The sequence below is a fragment of the Abramis brama genome (assembly GCF_963993115.1).
Source record: "Abramis brama genome assembly, chromosome: 6".
Taxonomy (NCBI): domain Eukaryota; kingdom Metazoa; phylum Chordata; class Actinopteri; order Cypriniformes; family Leuciscidae; genus Abramis; species Abramis brama.
The window spans coordinates 33,840,178-33,859,689 of NC_139968.1; the positions used below are offsets into that span (position 1 = coordinate 33,840,178).

The 19,512-nt window shown below is 38.1% G+C and overlaps 1 protein-coding gene across 1 annotated transcript; it reads left to right on the top strand.

The window, feature by feature from the left end:
- Positions 1–13,254: 13,254 nt before the first annotated feature.
- LOC311085912 (E3 SUMO-protein ligase KIAA1586-like) lies at positions 13,255–15,444 on the top strand (the record flags this gene model as incomplete). The annotated part of the gene is made up of 1 exon (XM_084118530.1): positions 13,255–15,444. The coding sequence occupies one exon, from the start codon at positions 13,255–13,257 to the stop codon at positions 15,442–15,444; it is 2,190 nt and encodes a 729-aa protein (XP_083974656.1).
- Between the last annotated feature and the right edge of the window lie 4,068 nt (positions 15,445–19,512).

The window sequence follows — 19,512 nt, forward strand, 5'->3', positions numbered from 1 at the left end:
GGGTCTTGTACTAAAGACTGAAGTTTGTTCATCTTCTCATTGTGAGAGGTGCATACACCACATGATCCTCCTCTTTTACTTTCTGTAAAAAACACAACACAAGATATACTACTACTAATAATAATAATAAATGTTAGGTTTCTTCTGATTAAGCAGTTGCGATATATAGTTTTTTTCTGAATAAATAATAAATAGTAAATGCATTATTAAAGTAATCCATGTGACGCCAGTCGTTTAACCTCCATTGTTTGAACAAAGCAAGTGCTTGATTTACAAAATATTAATCTCCAACGCACATACATGCAACGTCCGCTCTTGTGTCAACACAACACACGTGTCCTGATCTTTTATATATGTCTAATATTGTGCTGGTGTGTGATTGATCAGACAAAAACAATCACACACTGATCTACATCTGACTCACTGCTGAAATGATAGAGACACACAACAGGAATAAACGATCTTACCGTTTTATGTGCGTTTCTTTTGTAGAACGCTGGTTCAGCGTAAGTGATCTCTTCTGCACGAGTCTCAACTGTTTCAATGATAATAGATGCATTAAAACAACAAAAAATAATACTAACTAGACCTGTGTGTGTGTGTGTGTGCGTGTGTGTGTGTGTGTGTGTGTGTGTAAGACAAGTAAAAAGAGCAGTGCTCAATTTTATTGTATGCAAATACACATGTATTCTGATATGAGAGAAATTTACAGAAATTGGTAAACACAATAACTAACATTTATTTTGGTTTCTTTTCGTATAAGTGATTAAGAAGGTGTAAACTACAAATTTATGGGGGAAATTATTGATTAAATGATAATCTATCAATAGACAAAAATATTCAGAGTATATTTTAAAATTGTTATTTATTTTAATACTTGTATGTAACACTTGCCTTCTTTGTCAATTTTTCTACATTTCCTGCAGATCCAGAAGATCCAAAATCCAGCAACAATCATCAGAGATCCAGCAGAGATCAACACTATCAGAGACACTGAGACTGGAGGAGAGAAAAAGAGAGACATTAATGTGAGTGAACGCATCAGTCTGATCTACAACAGAAGACAGAGATCAGGTCAGTAAACACACACATATATCATCAGTGCTGTGGTACCTGCACATGTGTGACAGAGTGTGTTGATGTCCAGATGTGTGGTCTGGTTGCTGATGGGATTGTTCAGCACACAGCTGTAGGTGTTTTTATCCTGATATTCCACCTCCAAAGGTAGAGAGAGACTGATGCTGAGATCACACACACTGATGCTGGATAATACAATGATTCCTTTGTACCAGGATAATTGCCAGTTGTCCCAGGACCTGATTGTGCCTCCAGGTGTAAGGCTGGGAAAGTTTAACAGAGAGGACATAATGGATCTTCTCCAGTCCACTGGTTTATGTTCTTGGGTGTGTGAAGAACATCGTAGCTCTGATGATGAAGCTCAGTCTGTTTCCTTCCATCTCCCAAAGATCTTTCCAGGTGAGCTTACGTTTCTCCAGGTTTTCCCAGTTAGTCCTCTGTCCCTGTTTGGACTGCGAGACTGCCTTTGTGCATCTCTTCCTCCTCTTGCTGCCGGACCTCGGCTACCAGCTTTCTTCTCTGGGCTGATGTTGCCTTGTACCATATGGGTCGGCTTGTCCCGAGTCCAAAAACCCTTTTCCCTGCTGCACCTGTCCTACAAAATACCCCCAACAGATTTTGCTTTCTGTATGGCCTCAGTCGATGTCCACTTTCTCCCAGTTGCCAGTCTGAGAGCAGCAGCTTGTATTAGAACTGTCACTTTAAAAGCTTTTTAAAGGAGTCATAACCTCGCATTACCTTGGATACCTACTGCTGTATTATAGTCTTTCAGGCCCTTCTAAAAAAGAAAAGTGGAAAAAAAATAAACACAGAGCTCCTCAGACCCTTATTTCTGAAGGCATTATTGTCTCGCGAGATCTGATGCGATATTTTGGCTGTCGTGGACGGTCATTATAATAATGCAAATGAGGGGCGCGTTGATTGGTTGCAGGAAGGAGGGGGGTTGACACCGCAGGTAACGCTTTAGCATATAATTACAAACTGACATCATGGCGCAAGTTGTGAATGAACGCGACCGGCTTCCCGGCCAGTGTATAAGTATGAGGCGCCGTTTAGGGCTTAAATCAAACTTCATTCACACACACATATATGAAACACGCTTGCATATATACTAAGTAGTCACACATACATGTATATGAACTCTCCACGCACATAACGTTACTCATATGAGACATGAGCACACACACACAAATATAAGACGCGAGCACACACACACACAAACTAGACGGTGCCTCATATATAAGCGTTAGGCAATAAATAAACAACCGAATTCATGATGATCTCAGTCATTTGTTTTTTGCAAAGTACGTTAGCAGCCATTCCCCATGTTTACCTCGAAGCTAATACTCCCGCCAGTGTTGTGCCTGAAAATTCAAAAATAAAATTGTTTATTAAATAATAAACTTGTATTTGTATTTTTACTGTTTATTCTTGTGATTTATATATGCAATATGTGTGTTATTCCAATTATTTAGACGTTATGATGACAAATGTAGCAGTTACGCATAATCAAATAAAAAACAAATCGTAGAATAAGCAGTGCTTTTACTGTCCATTCATTGCAGACGGCAAGCGAAAACCCCATGTTGCGCATGCGCACTTCGATCCTGTATTATTTAACATGTACGTAAAAAAGCACAACTCTGCTGTGCCTTTGGCATACAGTAAAAGAAATGGACACAGCGACCCCATTGGATTCAACGGAGACAAAGTGAAGCCCATTAGAAACTCTTTACTTCCTGGGGGTCCAGCGTACTGCGCAGACTCAAACTGAGCTTGACGACGTAGATGTGACGTGAGCAAACCGTCTGTCTTCTAGTAGCTGTGCCAAAGGAAATCTGAATCATTCCCTTCCGAAACTTGCAGAGACGGAGAGCGTGAGTAGGAGCTGTCCATGAGCGAGGAGCAGGAAAAACTTTTAGTAGGTGTTCTGATTAATTACTTTGTCATTTTGCCTCCAGGTCCTCCCGATTGCCCGCGAGCTTCTCCTCCTGTCCATACGGTAATTTCTTACTGTGCGACAGAGAGTCGCGTGGCTATGACGCAATTATTAGCCTACTTTTACAAAAACTGCTTCTACAGGGCCATAACATAAGCTACAAGGTAATGGAGCATTTTATACATTGTCGTGTTTCTTTAGAAATAAATAATGGACAAATGGAGTCTTTAAACGCCTCAGATGTGAAGTTACTCGCTGTCAAAGTGACGCCAAAATGAATGGGAGTCAATGGGATGCTAACTGCAGGTGGGGTTCCGTTAGCCAATGGCGGCGTCCGGGGGTACCTTCAAAATAATACAAATCCCTGCCCCCTTGGCCTTTGGACGTAAATATGGTATGCCCGTAACATCTCCGTAACATATCAGACATGGACCAATTAAAATCGAGATATTACTGGACATTTGCGCAGCTAACGTCATTAACGTTACACCACAGCTAGCCTACATGCCTAATCCCCGCGCCAAATTCAAAGCCAAAATGACAGCACCGGAGTTAAAAGGCCGTCACCACAGAGTTAAATGTTTTAAATTGAGAGCCAGAGACTTTGCAAACTGAAGGCCCGTAAAGACGAGATTTACAAAGCTGTGATCGACGTCTTCATGAGGAAAGGGCGGCGGATGAATTTTATGTAGGCTACAAATAATCTACCGAATCCGATTGGTGAGTCAAAAACTATTTTGGGCTTAATATTGAATTGATACATATGGTTGAATTAATGCAAGCCATTTGCCTTCATATTCAATTGAGCAGTGTGTGATTTTACTTTTACTTTTGGCCGCTGTGCAACAATAAGGATTAAGAATGGTTATTCTGATGCTGGAGTGGACATTAACTACTGTTACCGGTGTGTGCCTGTGCCGCGCTTGTGTGTGTGCGACGTGCGTGTATGTATGTATGTATGTATGTATGTGTGTGTGTGTGTGTGTCTGTGTGTGTCTGTGTGTGTGTGTGTGTGTGTGAGAGAGAGAGAGAGAGAGAGACTGAGAGAATACACGCGATATACATCCTGATTTGTACATTTCTTGATATGCCGCGCTTGTGCGTAACGTTTACTGTTATTATGTATTATTAGCCTAAACAATAAATCAGGTAATCTGGATTTCATAACTCAGTGCCTAGCCTCTTTAAGACATCACCGCACGTCACTGGTGTGCACTTTGTTTCTGCATCTTTCGCGACTGAATATGAGGGGGAGAGGGGAAGGGCGAGCTTCCTGCTGCGGTGTCCATATGGGCGTTTCTTCAACTAGGGGCACTTTTAGGCTTGTGAAGTTGAATAAAAAAAACTTGTTCAAAAGTCACGTAACACAGTCTCATAAGATTAAATAATTTGTCTAGTTTTAAGGTCTGTAAGAGGATAAACTTAGATTACAAGAGAAATTGTTAATATTTTACATTTTTTCCGACCTGCAATGAACAAATGTCATTTCCACCACATCTCTATATACAGCTGTTATTTAAAAACAGAATAACTTATGCCACTCAAGAATTGTCTAAGATCATTTTTGTAACTAGTTTTATCAGTTTTTCCACAATGTACAATAATTATACATTTGTCAATGAGATAAATTAACTGCCCTAAGGACCAAATGGTGAACTGTACACCTGTCACACTCTGAAATTTAATATTGGTTTGGGCAAGAGCTTATTAGAAAATAAATAACTTGAATTTTTATATTAAGTAGAGCATGATCTCGTAAATTGTGGATACATTTTTAATGTGTGATGAGAACTTTTTAAATGTTTTTAAAAAATGTGTGTGGTGATGGAAATGACAGGGTGGTGGTGGAAATGACAATGAATTAACGTGAATGTAGAGAAACAGTAATATTTAGAGAAATATTTATTCGAAAAACTCTTAAACTCATCACACTCAGTAAACTCAATTCACAAAGTCAATCTACTCTTGCAATCTATATCAATTGTACTTTGTAATCATAAATGTCATTTCCACCACATGCTGTCATTTCCACCACAGAGGGCAGTGTGGTGGAAATGACATTTCTGTAGTTTTTTGTGAAAAAATGGAAGATAGCTTCACTGATCATCTTTGAATTAATACTCAGCATTTCATGCATGCAAAATACTCTTATTTAACTTCATTTTTTTTACTTTTTAAAAACACCCTTGAAGGTACAGCATGTTTCCACCACATGCTGTCATTTCCACCACAGAGGGCAGTGTGGTGGAAATGACTGTGGTGGAAATGACATTTCTGTAGTTTTTTTGTGAAAAAATGGAAGATAGCTTTCACTGATTAGCTTTGAATTAATACTTAGCATTTCATGTATGTAAAATACTCTTATTTAACTTAATTTTTTTTACTTTTTAAAAACACCCTTGAAGGTACAGCATGTTTGGAAATGACGTAGAATAAATATATTAACTGATCAAGCAATATTTACCTTGATTTTTCTTTTGTTCTTGATGAAAATTTAAAATTGCCTCCATGTCCAACATGTGCTCTGATGTCTCTGAACATTTCCATAGAAACCACCTAAACAATCTTTCACACAAACTTTTTAAAGGGACATTACAGTGTTGTGGTGGAAATGACACCAATTCTGTGCGACAGCTATATTTTGTATAAAAAGTAATATTGATGGTGGTCTCACATTAAATACTATAATGTATTTTAATTATTTTACTAGTGCTTAATTTAGGTATATTAATAGTTACCAGATAAGTCATACTTTTAAACTGTATTTTCATTGTTGAAGTTAAAAAGTCTGGGTGTGCGACAAGGATAAAACAGTGATTTTGACACCTATAAGGAGGTTGAAAAGTATGAAAAAATCATAATAGAAAGGTAGTAAAAAGTTTTTAAGGAGGTTTTATTGTTAGTTTGAAAAAGAAATAGGATTTTGTCCAAAATTGTATGTATTTTTAAAAATATGACCAAAGTACATAAAAGTGCCCATAGTCTAAGAATCACCCATATATGGTATATCCTGCCCCGTCTTGACGTCAAGACGGGGAAGAAATCAAAATCTCGTATTTGAGTGCGCGTGCACGTGGGCTATTTTACAAACCCTGAGGTAAACAAACGCTTCACTTTTAAATATCGGCTTCCCGGCCAGTGTATAATCGTTAGGCAGTCATAACATACATTGATTCTTGTGGAAAGTGAAAATTGTAGGTAACGACTCCTTTAACATACTAATATTAGATGGTGGAGCTGATTCCTGGTTATGATTCTAGATCATGCTGTATGCATATGGCTTGTAGTATGCATACTATATATTATTTATCATCCATTGTGTGTACTTCTCACCATTTTCACTTACTGGATGATAAACAGGTGGGAAAAATCCCACAGACTTGCATTAAAGGAGAGACCTGAGCTATATAGAGACAGAAGATCACAGAGACTCGAGGTCGGCTCTTTTGACCGATAAACAAACACAGAAAGAACCCTAGTATTATTGTTCCATGATGTGAAGTCTTATTTTGAACTCTAGATGGCGCTCTATACAGAGGCTGTTAAATTTAACTACACCATTATGTATAGGAAAAGGCCTATTTCTACATTTAAAACTATTTATTTATAGTATTATAGCAGATGTTTCACCAGTGATTCACCTGCAATTAAAAACACATCATTTGTAACATATATTAAAAAACATATTCAACAACATATTTAACAAACCCAAAAACATGAGTAAAATTCATCAGATCACTCAATTCATGTGTAAAATTTAAAACGAATGATATAACATTGATTTGATGGCATTTGAACTCTAGAACATTAAAATGTGACCACAATGCATGTAACAACAAATAGGCTAAAAAAAATGAACCTGAATGACCAGTGAATCTCAATTTATTCAATGAATATGAGTATAATTACTGAAGGTTAAATGTCGCCCACTTTACCTGAATCCCACTTTATCAAACACATTCAGCCAAAGTGGACCAGCAATATTAAAACACCTTAGAAAAAACTGACACATTTTTAAACATTTTAATCTTTGCAGTTTCTTTCTGTTTACATTGTGTACAGTTTACATTTAGTGTTTAAGTTAGGAATTAAAATATTTTTCTATATTTCACCTTGAGTGAGTTTTGCTTTGACGTGTGGCCACACCCACCAGTGTCATATTGCATCAAACAGAACTATTTCATTTAAGGTTTGACCTTATTTGTTTACCTGTGGACAGGAGCACTGTAATGCTACTAAAAAAGAGTTTCTTAGCAGTGTTAGTTAGTTTCTCCTCAAAACTGATGAAAACAAAGTAATTTATTACCAACTATCAAACATAAATTGTAAATCATACATTGCATTTATTCTAAAAATAATTATCAAAACATTGGCAGTAAAAAAAAGATGATCTTTATACGAAACAAAGGCATCAAGAATAGTTCTTCTTAGAAGGAAGTGTTACAGCTGGAAAAATCTACTGAAACTGGCACTGCATGAGTACATAAGATCATGATGCATATGCACACAAGGTATATATTTTCATATCACAATATCTGTTTTATTTGAGTCCTTTTTGTCAAACATCAGCATTGATAGGCTCAGTATCTCTTTTGAGCAGAAGTCAAATGGTAAGCAGGAATGGAAAAAACACCTTCAACCGCATGTTATTCACAGACACACACTTCACACCTCAGAGAGAGAGACAGTCACAAACTGACACTGAAACATTGTTGCAAGATAAGTGTACCTATGATAAAAATGTAGCGGCTCTCTAGCTTGTTTCACTATAATGAGAGGTGGCTATCCTGAGTTCTTTAACTTTCTTTTCAGTCAAATATGTGAGTTTCACTAATAAATGTATCAGTATTCAACTTGTGTGTGTGTGTGTAATTATTAACTCATTGTATGAAATACTCTTTCCCTCTAAATCACTATTTAACCCTCTATTGCATGAAATATTACTTAGACATGGTAAAAAATGTTTTGCATGTTTTTATTACTTAAAATGAGCTAAATAACAGAAATATATATAAAAAAAAAAAATAAAAAAAAAGTTTAAAGGGGGGTCGTTGGTAAATTGTTGCCATATGGCAACAATATGCAATCGTGGAAAGTACCATAAAATAAAAAATAATGTCAAAAAACTAATTTTATTTAAAACAAGACTCAACAAATCCATCTCGTACTTAGTGAAATGTTTAAACAAACATTTATACAGTAAAAACATTATATAATTTCAACAGTTACCTGAAATGTCTGGTAATAATAACCAGGAACCTGGAACCTGTCTCACTGAAATACACTATTCATTCGTTTAATTTCATTCAGTAATTTTTTTGCCGTTTCATTTCATTTAGTTCTCTTCATGCCTTGTGAAAGTCAGTGAAGCAGAGGAAAACTAAACACTTGGAGCACTTGCTTCTCACAATGCCCTTGCATCCTGGCATTTTGCATCTGCCCTTCTCAGATGCATGCAAGGGCCAGTGGTCTGTGGTCTGTGCGGTCTCTGCGGACAGGATCTGGCGGGACAAAGCTTTGGGGCCCTCTTTTATTTTTCCCCACCACAATACCTTGTGAAGGTCTAATGTTTTTACCTTCAAAATATAAGAAAAAGTTGTAAACATAGTCTCAGAGTAGTTTCATGCTATGTAAGTCAATGGGACTCCATTAGGTTGAATGCACCAGGACGTTTCCATATTTGCATATAGTTGCCATATGGCAACAAATGTATTTTAGCATATTACAAAAAACTTATAAAATCTTAATGTTAAAAATTTTAATGTTAAAAAATTAAATTTTAGGGGAGCGCAGGGCACAAAGTAACGTTTTTTGACTTTCTCAGTTTGTGTAAATCTACTTATGGTTCAGAGTATTTTTTTTCCCCCACATTAATTTCCCACATGTCTACTATTATGTGTTTTTGTTTTATTAATACAGTATATACTTTTTTCTTGATATAACCCGAAAGAATGGAAGTGAAATGTGACAACATGCCCCATAGGTGGGGTACATTGTAACATGTGAGGGGTACATTGTAACATAACATATGACAGCTTAAAATGTTATCTGATCTAATAAAAAAAATATACAAAACAAACTAAAATATTTTCTAAATAAAATACAATTAAAAAACTTTTTCATATAAAATAATGGCAATTTTTAATAATAAAATATAAACTAATTTTTGAGTTTTGACTATGAACGCATGAAAACACAGCTATACAACATAGTTCAAAACAAATAAATAATTTGTAATTTCTGAACATTGACTCTCAGTCTTTATTCACCTTTTTCTCACGTTTTCTCAATAAAATTAATAAAAGTATAGAATATAATAGCATATTCCTAATAGGGGCACATTGTAACGCAGTGTTACAACATGCCCCGCCTGCACAACTGGGATTTAAACCCTGCTAGTGTCTTCTGCTAGTTAGCGAAGCATTAAAGAACTATCTCAACTGTTAAATAACATCTTGGAGATTAAAATAATATCATTTTTGTCTTATTTTAAATAAACACAAAAAATAGAGATGAAAAATTAACTTAAGTAAGAAATTTACTTTTGCTATGGTTTAATAAATGTCTATGGATATCTTAAAAAAAAAAAAATTTTGGCGGAATTTTTTTTTCTATATAGTGTTGATATGGCAACTAGTAAATACACAAAGTTTCGTCATCCAAGCTTGTGCGGAAGTATTTAAAACAAGCGTGTTACAACTAGCCCCGTGTTACGTTGTGCCCCGCGCTCCCCTACTTACCCCAGATAGTGATTTAAATTTTTTATTTGATGAAAATTTTCCAAAATTCTTAATAAAAGGCTATCTTCAGGAGCCCCAGACAGTGATGTTTGCATGTCAATGTCCATGAGCAAAAAGGACTGGCAAACAGGATATCCTGGTCATGTGACCTCATAAATTGTATTTTCTTAAAAGTTAAAGCCCCCTTTTCACAACTAACTGTAAAAACATAGATTTTATATCACAGCTTTTTAGAAAATTAAGATAAAAGTAATTGTTGCCATATGGCAACGCTATGCAATAGAGGGTTAAGCAGTACTATTTACTCTTTTTCCTTAATCAACTTAAAATATCAGTCAGTAACCACAACTGTTTTTTTTTTTTTTAAAAAGACAGATTTAGTCAGAAAAAGTGTGTCAGAAAGTAAAAAGGTATTAATAAACTCACTTTTCAGATCACAAAGGCACACATTCAATTCACATTCAAACAATAGGGCCCAAGAAAATAAAATAGCCGGCAAACTCTATTTTAAATTTGAAATACCCTTCACATGTTCAAATGATGCAGGCCTGAATGTAGCTTGGGTACGTTGTATCCTTAAGCGAAATGGCTGCTTCACCACACAGGCCCAACAAAAAAAATGGTACCTTATATACTCAAAGTAGATGTAAGCTCACACGGACAGGATCAAAGGCGTCAGTAACAGGAAACAGGATGAAGAGAGTTGAAGAGAATTGAAGAGAAGATGGTTGACGAGGAACGTCACACGGTCGACGATACGGGCAAAGTCCACCACTCGGTAACGCTATAGTCCAGGCAAAATAGCGTTTTACGACAGACTAATTGTAAAATAATTTTTTTCAGCTTAGATAATTTCTATGAGGTGTCCAGAACAACATACTAAAAGTCCTAAGAAATCCTAGTTGAGGAAATGTGTTAAATTCTCATCAATCCGAGATGTGTGCCAATAAGGCCAGGCAACAATACACCCCAATGGGGTTATTTTTTTCCTTTACTCCTATCAAAATGAAACTTTACACAATGAAAGTACCCATGAAAAGTAAAAAAATTTGTATTACAAGTTTCTTTGAAAATTAATTTGAATATGCAAATGAGCTATACACTAATCGAATATGCCCAAAATACACCCAAATATGCTTAATTTTTTCCTTTACTCCTACCACAATACAACTTTACATAGTAAAAGTATACATGAAAAGTAACTTTTTTTTGTATTACAAGTTTCTTTTGAAATGAATTTGAATATGCACATGAGCACCACACTTATTGAATATGTCCTAATTTGCATAGGCAGAAACACCATTCATATCTATGACAAATACATCGGCCCAATCTTCATCCAATCATCCTACTGCCAATGGGTGATGGCAATGCTGCTTTTAGACTGGCCTCTAACCTGAAAACTGCCTGGCTTGGTAGTACCTGCCAGGGGTAACCCCCACCGGTATAGTCAGGGTCACGGAGGCACACAAGCCTCCCCACCACGACAAGCTAGCAACAACAGGGGAGGTTTCGTTTTGGTGTTTTTTATTTAATTTTAGTTTTTTTTTTTTTTGCTTTTCTTTAACTAACCTAGATATTGCTGTTGCTAGCTTCTCATAACACTGCAAAGCTACTTTACAAACGGTGGAAGTCTGATGTGTGGCCCGCCTGGTCTGAAATACTTGCTAACTACAAAAAGAGAAGCAGTTTTGGTGTCTGGCAAAATTATTGTAAAGAGCTGGAATGTCTGGAAAGTGTGTCTATCTAGTTTTTTCTAGATAGTTTTTTCATTTTTTCATAGATCTTTTCATCTATTTTTGTTTGTTTTTTGCGCACAAAAAGTATTCTTGTCGCTTGATAAACATATGGTTGAGCCACTGAAGTCACTTGGAATATTTTAACGTCTTTAATAACTATTCTAGGCCAGCACGTGAGACAGCTCTCAGATTTAATCAAAAATATCTTAATTTGTGTTCCAAAGATGAACGAAAGTCTTACGGGGTTGGAACAACATGATGGTTGTGTACTTTGTCCACCTCTGGACATTAACAGATCAACATCAGATGTGTGAACCTAGGTGTGGTAACAAGATTTGTGGGAACTTCTCAGAAATAACTAAGTGTTGCTTGAGGTGCAAATAACTAACTGAAACTAACACTTATCATCTGTAGGATTACAGCAGGAGTAAATGGGGTCATGGATATATAGAGAGATGCAAATGCTGCTGAATACATACACATAGTAAATTATATTAATATTTCACATTCACACAGTAAGATCTCACAGAGAATATATTTAGAATAAACATTTTCCATTCTGTACTTTATTTTGCAGTAAATGTTTTGTTTTGCATAAAGAGGAAATAAAATTGTGGTAGTTCTTCAACCCCACAAGATTCACACTATACACACCTCAAGACATGCAAACACTGATACACATTAACCGCAAAGGTCCAGTACAGACACTTTCTCTTGCTCATTCTCTCAACAGATGAAACCATATTTCTTTTCAGATCTAAAACTGAGGCCTTCTGTGGTTTGAGTCTGTTGAATGCAATACTGTAAAAATACACCAAAAACATCTGTTTGCTGCTAATATTTAAACTCAAATTTAATGTATACTGTTATTCTGCAGTTTCATGTATATCAATCATTGACTTTTGTGCTGTTAGGACATATAAAATGGCTGTTTAAAGTCAGCTGGGATTTCTTGACCACACACAGAGTAAAACTGAAAAATACCCAGTTCAAAATAAATACAAATATCTGAGCCGTTCCCGTGTGAGATTTAACATCAATCCCAGTAGGGCATCTTGTAAATTGTAGGTTTTTACCATGTTATTGTAAGGCCCGTGAAATTGGTCCAATATGCCGGTCCGCCAATACACAGGGAAGGTTATCACGTGTTCTGTCCTTACTCGTGCAAAGTATTGGTTGGTTAAATTTACAATACATTTAGTTATGTATTCTCTCGTTAATTCATCTGACTCCATAAATGAAAGGTTTTAATAATATCTGTGCCTCACTAAAAGTGAGTGAATGTTTGACTATTCCGTTTAACTCTTCAATGAAAATAATATCAAAGTCAGTTAGAATAATCAAATGTAACAATTTATTATGTCAGGTAAATGTATCATCATAGTGCGAACTACGGGGGAGCTAGGGGGAGCTCGGCTCCCCTGAATAAGACATGGGCTCCCCTGAAAACGAGATATGTGAAATTTTGGGGGGTCTCAAAAAATATTGACAAAGTATATATTTTCACATGCAATTTCAGTTATGTAATGTGATCATGATGAATTATTATGTGTAAAATAGCAAAAATATTATTCATTTATGCATGACGGCGATTAAAACCTAATAAAGATTACTATACATGCTATTCTTGTCATGAGCATCAATATGTGGGGGCGCTGCGGTGCAAATTCCACATATGTTAGTACGTCATAGATTCGTAGAAAAAAAGTTATCTGCGCGCGAAGTCCTTAATTCATTCTGCAGTTATACCATCATAGCCATGGCAAAAAGAAAACAAGGCAGTTTAATTAATTTTGGTTTTAATAAGAAATTGTGCAGTGATGACGTTAATAGCAGCACGACCGATTCACCTGCTGCAAGCACTGTTAGACCTCCCGCCGCGCCCGCGGTGACAACACAAGAAGCTGAAGAAATAAAGTCCTCTCTGGCTGAAGATGGTAACTCGTCAGAGGCCGGTCACGATCCTAACCCCTCGTGCTCCGAGTCCTCTCTCCCGTTAAACTGGAACAGCCAGCAGTGGAGAGACTGGAAGAGCCGATATACATGGCTGTTTGTTAAGGATGGAAGCTTGGGGTGCATCGCTTGTAGGGACGCAAAAAACCTTCTTCTGTCTGAAAAGGTACCTGGCACACACTTGTCTGAGGAGTGGATTAATGGGGAAATAAACAGCGCTGCTCAGAACAAGTTGCGAAAAAAGATATATAAACACAGGGACAGCATTGCACACAAGAGGGCCATTGAAGTGGCATTGACTAAGCAAAAGGCGATTCTGCCAAATAAAGTAATTGAGGTGAATTCCAAATTAATGGAGGAGACCGCAACGTCATTCAGGTCCGCCTATATGGTGGCTAAGGAAAGGCTGTCTTACAGAAAGCTTACCCCTTTAATGAAGCTTCAGGAGCTTAATGGTGCAAAGGTGGGAACTGCGCATAAATCTGATCACTCCTGCGCTGAGATTGTAGGTCATATTGCACAGCAAATGCGGAAGAAGTTTGTTTCAAATATTCGAGAGCTCAATTCAAAAATTAGCATCACTATTGACGAAAGCACAGTACATGGGCGTGCCTATCTCATCGTATACGTGAGATGTGATGTGAGTGGCAAAGGAGATATAGAAAATGTTTTTTTAGACATTTTAGAGCTTAAGCAGGGCACAAATGCGGAGTCCATTTACAACAGCTTAAAACAGTGCCTTCATACAGCGGGACTAGATGATGAGTTTTTAGGGAAAAACCTCATCAGCATCGCCACAGACGGGGCTTCAGTTCTCACTGGCAAATCCACTGGAGTCATTGCCAGGCTTAAGCGTGACTTTCCAAACATCCAGTCCATACATTGCTTGGCCCATCGCCTTGAATTGGCTGTCCATGATTCTTTGAAAGTGGTTGCTGGATGTAATCATTTCGAGTTTTTCATTGCCAAGCTGTATTCTCTGTACCACCAGTCTGCAAAGAATGTGAGATTGCTTGAGGAAGCTGCTGCCGATCTAAATATGCAGATTTTGAGAATTGGACAGATATTCAACATCAGATGGGTGGCGAGTAGTTTCAATACTGTAAAGGCGGTCTGGAATAACTACCCTGCTTTAGCGCGCCACTTCAAAATTGCAAGCGAGGATGCATCTCGCAACGACACAGAGAGGAAGAAATTCCTGGCGCTACACAAACACCTCACAAACTCAGGGTTTTTACTTGATTTGGCTTGCATGAAAGACATTCTCCGTGAGCTGCAGGGCCTGTCACTGAAATGTCAGCAAAGAGATATCACTCTAGTTGATGCCAGTTGCCACATTCTGCAGTGTATTGATATACTGAAAGCAATGAAAGCGAGTGGAGGGAAATCCACACAGAAGGCCGAACAGCGCACGTCTCTGGGGCTGTTTAAAGATGTTCAACTAGTTGAGGGCACAGGCAAGATTAATCGAAATCAGCTTTATCAATCTGTGATCGACAATCTCACAAGGCGAATGCCAGAATCAGACCTCCTACAAATGCTAAAACCCCTGGACAAGCGCTTTTGGCCACAGGATCGGAATGCTTTGATCCTGTATGGAGAAAACGAAGTACGTGCACTTGCTAAAATGCTTGGTGAACCAGCCAGAGAGGTGGTCGAGGAGTTTCGTGACTGGAAATTACAGGACACAGCACCAGGCAGAAAGCTGGAAAAGATTTGTACAGCGAGTAGAACATACCTTCCTACTTCAGCTGAGTGTGAGAGGGGTTTTTCTGCCGTCAATGATACTGACAGCAAGACCCGCAATAGGTTGCGTGAAAACAGCCTCTCATCACTTCTTTTTCTGGACATTAATGGACCCCCATTGCAGAGTTTCGACCCAAAGCCCTTTATCATATCTTGGATTAAGGCAGGTCATCGCCCATCCACTTCTTGGATTTCTGGACGAACAGCAAAGGAAGCTGACTTCAGGCCTCTGTGGTCGATTTTGTGTTAAGGTAAGGCTTGTTATTCCCAATTATGCGGCTGGTTTGTTATGGGTCTGACTCTGGATGTCTTAGGCGTAATTGAACGGAGGAATTATGGTATTATTCTATAGCTTGACGAGTAATTTAAAGGACAATTCCGGAGCAAAATGAACTAGGGGTTAATGGTTACCGAGTTGATCGTTCTCTGTGATGTTTTTATGATAATAAATAATTTGACACAAAATATTAAATTAAAAAGGAGTTTATTGATTTAAAAACGATTGTATTGCTTCCGCTAAAGAAAATAGTCCGTTCCGCTTCCATAGCAACGCTCTGTTTTTCATGGCAACGGTGTGTTATACTTCGCAGCGGTCTGTTATCAAGAAATAACAGACTGCATTCTACATTGGAATTCAACCAAGCCATGTAATAAAGTATAATAGTGCATATACACTTGTAGCTGTTATGTATCTTTGTAAATCATTTTAAGTCCTTTTTTGAGGCATTTGTGTCGATAAAGTATAATAGTGCATACACTTGTAGCTGTTGTAAGTCCTTCTTTGAGGCAAGCGCAAGCACTCGTGTCGATAAAGTATAATAGTGCATTGTAGCTGTTGTAAGTCCTTCTTTGAGGCACGCGCAAGCGCACGGACATTTTCTTGGGAGAAACCAGGTGATCATCTGAGTATGAGAGAGGGGGGTGAGGGGAGAGGGAAGGAGATGTAGATTAGGTTGACTCGGAGGTGAGACTTTCGTCTCAATGGTGCACGAGGGCCAATTCAAATGGTAATCTCCAGAGAGGTCCTTTTGTCCTCTCAGGGCCTGGCCACCCCCAAAACAGACTGTCTGGAATTTCCTAATTTATCAATTCTTACATTATCTATGTAAATTTGCACTCTCCACCAAATTTTATGTTAAATTCAGTTAATGTATGATAAATGTCTGGTAAATGTGGATGAGTTTTGGGATTGTTGAGAATCCACACAAGGGTTTTAAGAGCTCAGAGGAAACTATAGACTCACAACCCTAAAGTAAATGTTCAAAGCTAGAAACTGTTGAATAAAATCCAGTTAATGTCCCATGATGCTTAACTATCTCTATGTGATTTTTTTGTGCTTTTAACCTTTACTATTACTGAAACACACATTACCATGCAGGATCACAATAATCAGAAAATTATTGTAAAAAATAAAAAATTAAACAACACGAACAACACCTTTTTAGAATAAGTAACATTGATGTTCAGAGTTTGCATGCACTTTGGTTTACTGCAGCATTATGAAACGCAGTGTAAGTTTCATGCTCTTAATGCTCTTAACCTTCATACAATGGCTGATATCATTAATCCGCTTTAACGAAACCTTGGTTACTTTAGCTATCTCTCACACACATGCACCTTTCAGAAAACAGTAAGAGCGTATGTAAGCATGAACACTGATTTTGAATCTTAAACAGCTTTGTTGCAAAAATCTAGTGTGCATTAAAACCTTATTGATAAGAGCATCAGTAATGAGAAAAAAAAGCCTCACAGCGAATGTAATTAACATCTGGTGACGACACCTGCGTATATCACCTCATCCTCCTGTTTAACACTCTGAAAGAAAACACAAACACAGAACATACAAAGAGAACATTTATCAATATTCATAGAATGGAATGGCAGGTTTAGTAAAATAATTGCTAATAAGAGCTAGAGGTGAAAGGCAGAAAGGAAGAGAAAGAGAGGCTTTTTCATAGATTGTGCCTTTGTTTATGGTAATGGATTAATTAAGTCAGTGGTGGATTTAGGCATTGACAGCACAGGCATGCTAGTACAAATTATTGTCAATTACTTGTATTATTGGTCACATTTTTGTGTGTGGGCCCTGTTTAGGTGATTACCTGTTTTAAAGTTCACTTTGCTCTACATTTGCATTGTACCTGATGAAGACCTGAGGGTCGAAACGTTGTGCTTTAAATACATTTATCTGGAGTAGCTTGCAGTGTGGAAAAGCTTCACTTTTCTTTTTTAGTTTGTTACTTTGTTGTCCTGCACCTGAGCCCAATCTGGGGTGTGGGTTGTGCACACCAGTTTTGTAATTTTGATACTATACAAATTGAATAATCAAATGTAAAATAAAATAAAATAAAATATGTAAAATAAAACGGCATAGTCTTCACTATAAGAATAAAACTTTTTTTTAATTCCTATTAAAACTACTAAAATCATTCAGTCAAGAGCAGTAAGTGATTTTCTCTGTCTTTTGTTGTTTGATTAACATTAATGACATGGGCAGCGGCAGGTTTATTAGGCTCCTGTCACTAAGACCGATTGCATGGATCCAATATATTGAAATACATCAAATTTTCTCCCAACAGTTTACATTTAATGATGCGTTTAAAGGAACACGCCGACTTTTTTGGGACAAATCATTCTGGGAACTATGTTCTCAGAAGGCGAAAGCAAACTCCAACTCTGAGCAAACTCTCTGCTCCTCAACACGGGCTTCTCAGGCGCTGCGAGCAAATAACTCAGCAGAAGTAGCAGTGACACTTTCACACTCTTGAAGTCTTGGAGTTTTGACGCCAGAAGGTTTCATTACAAGGAACAAAACCGATTTGGTCTGCAGAAACACAACTGCAGGACCAGCTCTCAAACAATCTTTTTATACAGTTTTCCTAAAGCTCTCCACAGGTGGAATCAATACATCTTAAACAATATTGGTGCTGAGTTTGAAAATGTATATATCAATTCTTCCATTTGCTGGTTGTGAATTCAATGCAGTCTGTTTTGAAAAGTGGAAAGTTCTCCGTTCTGTGCTCTGTTCTCCATCTGTGAGTTGATCATCACCTTCCTGACAGACAGGCAGCAGCCAGTGAGGCTGGGAAAATTCTCATCCAACAACCGGGAAGAAAGTACAGTCTCTGCTGGGCCTTTTTCACAATGGAGTCTGTGTGAGCGTGCCAATTCAGGTTCTGAGAGATGTTGGTGCCCAGGAACCTGAATGACTCAACCGCTGCCACTATGCTGTTCATAATGGTGACTGGGAGAGTGCTGGGATGTTTCTCCTGAAGTCCACAATCATCTCCACTGTTTTGAGTGTCCAGGTTGTTAACTGCACTGGTGCCCCCCAGGGGTACGTTCTCTCCCCACTGCTGTTCTCCCTGTGCACGAACGTCTGCACTGCCAAAGACAACTCTGTCAAGCTCCTGAAGTTTGCAGACGACACCACTTATCGGCCTCATGTTTCTGCTTATAGACTGGAGGTTAAAGAGCTGGCTGTCTGGCGCAGTCACAACAACCTGGAGCTGAACACACTCTAAACAGTGGAGATGATTGTGGACTTCTGGAGAAACATCCCAGCACTCTCCCAGTCACCATTATGAGCAGCACTGTGGCAGCAGTGGAGTCATTCAGGTTCCTGGGCCTGAATTGGGACAGTCACATTGACTCCATTGTGAAAAAGGCCCAGCAGAGATTGCCCTGCCTTCTCCAGCTGAGGAAGTTCAACTCTCACAGGAGCTGCTGATACAGTTCTCTAACGCCATTGAGTCTGTCGTCTGCACTTCTGTCACTGTCTGGTTCTGCTCAGCTACCAGTCAGACCTCTGAAGACCACAGCGGATAGTCCGGACTGCTGAGAGAATCACTGGTACACCTCTCCACACTCTCCAAGAACTGAACTCATCCAGAGTGAGTAAAAGGGCTGGCAAAATCACTCTGGACCGCTCATTTAGAAGTGTATCGTGATGCCTGTTTCTGTCATGTAAATGTTTTGTCATGTCAGAACCAAAATACTTTCATTTGTCAAACCCCTCCACAGTATGTGTGGAGTACTCCTCCACGCAGAAGTAAGCTGAACGCAGAATGTGCGAGACTTCCTATTTATTAGCAGCTATAGAGAAATAACGAGAAGAATATCAGAATATTCGGTTAACTTTAATGCTACACTGTGTAGGATTTTCTCCCATCTAGCGGTGAAATTGTATATGACAACCAACTGAATATTACTTTCTAACCCCTCCCATTCTGGCGGCAGTCGCGAGTAATCTCCCCCTCGCATTCGTCACGGTGCCACTGAGTGTAAAAACGCAAAAGGCGAAGCTTGGATTTCCAGG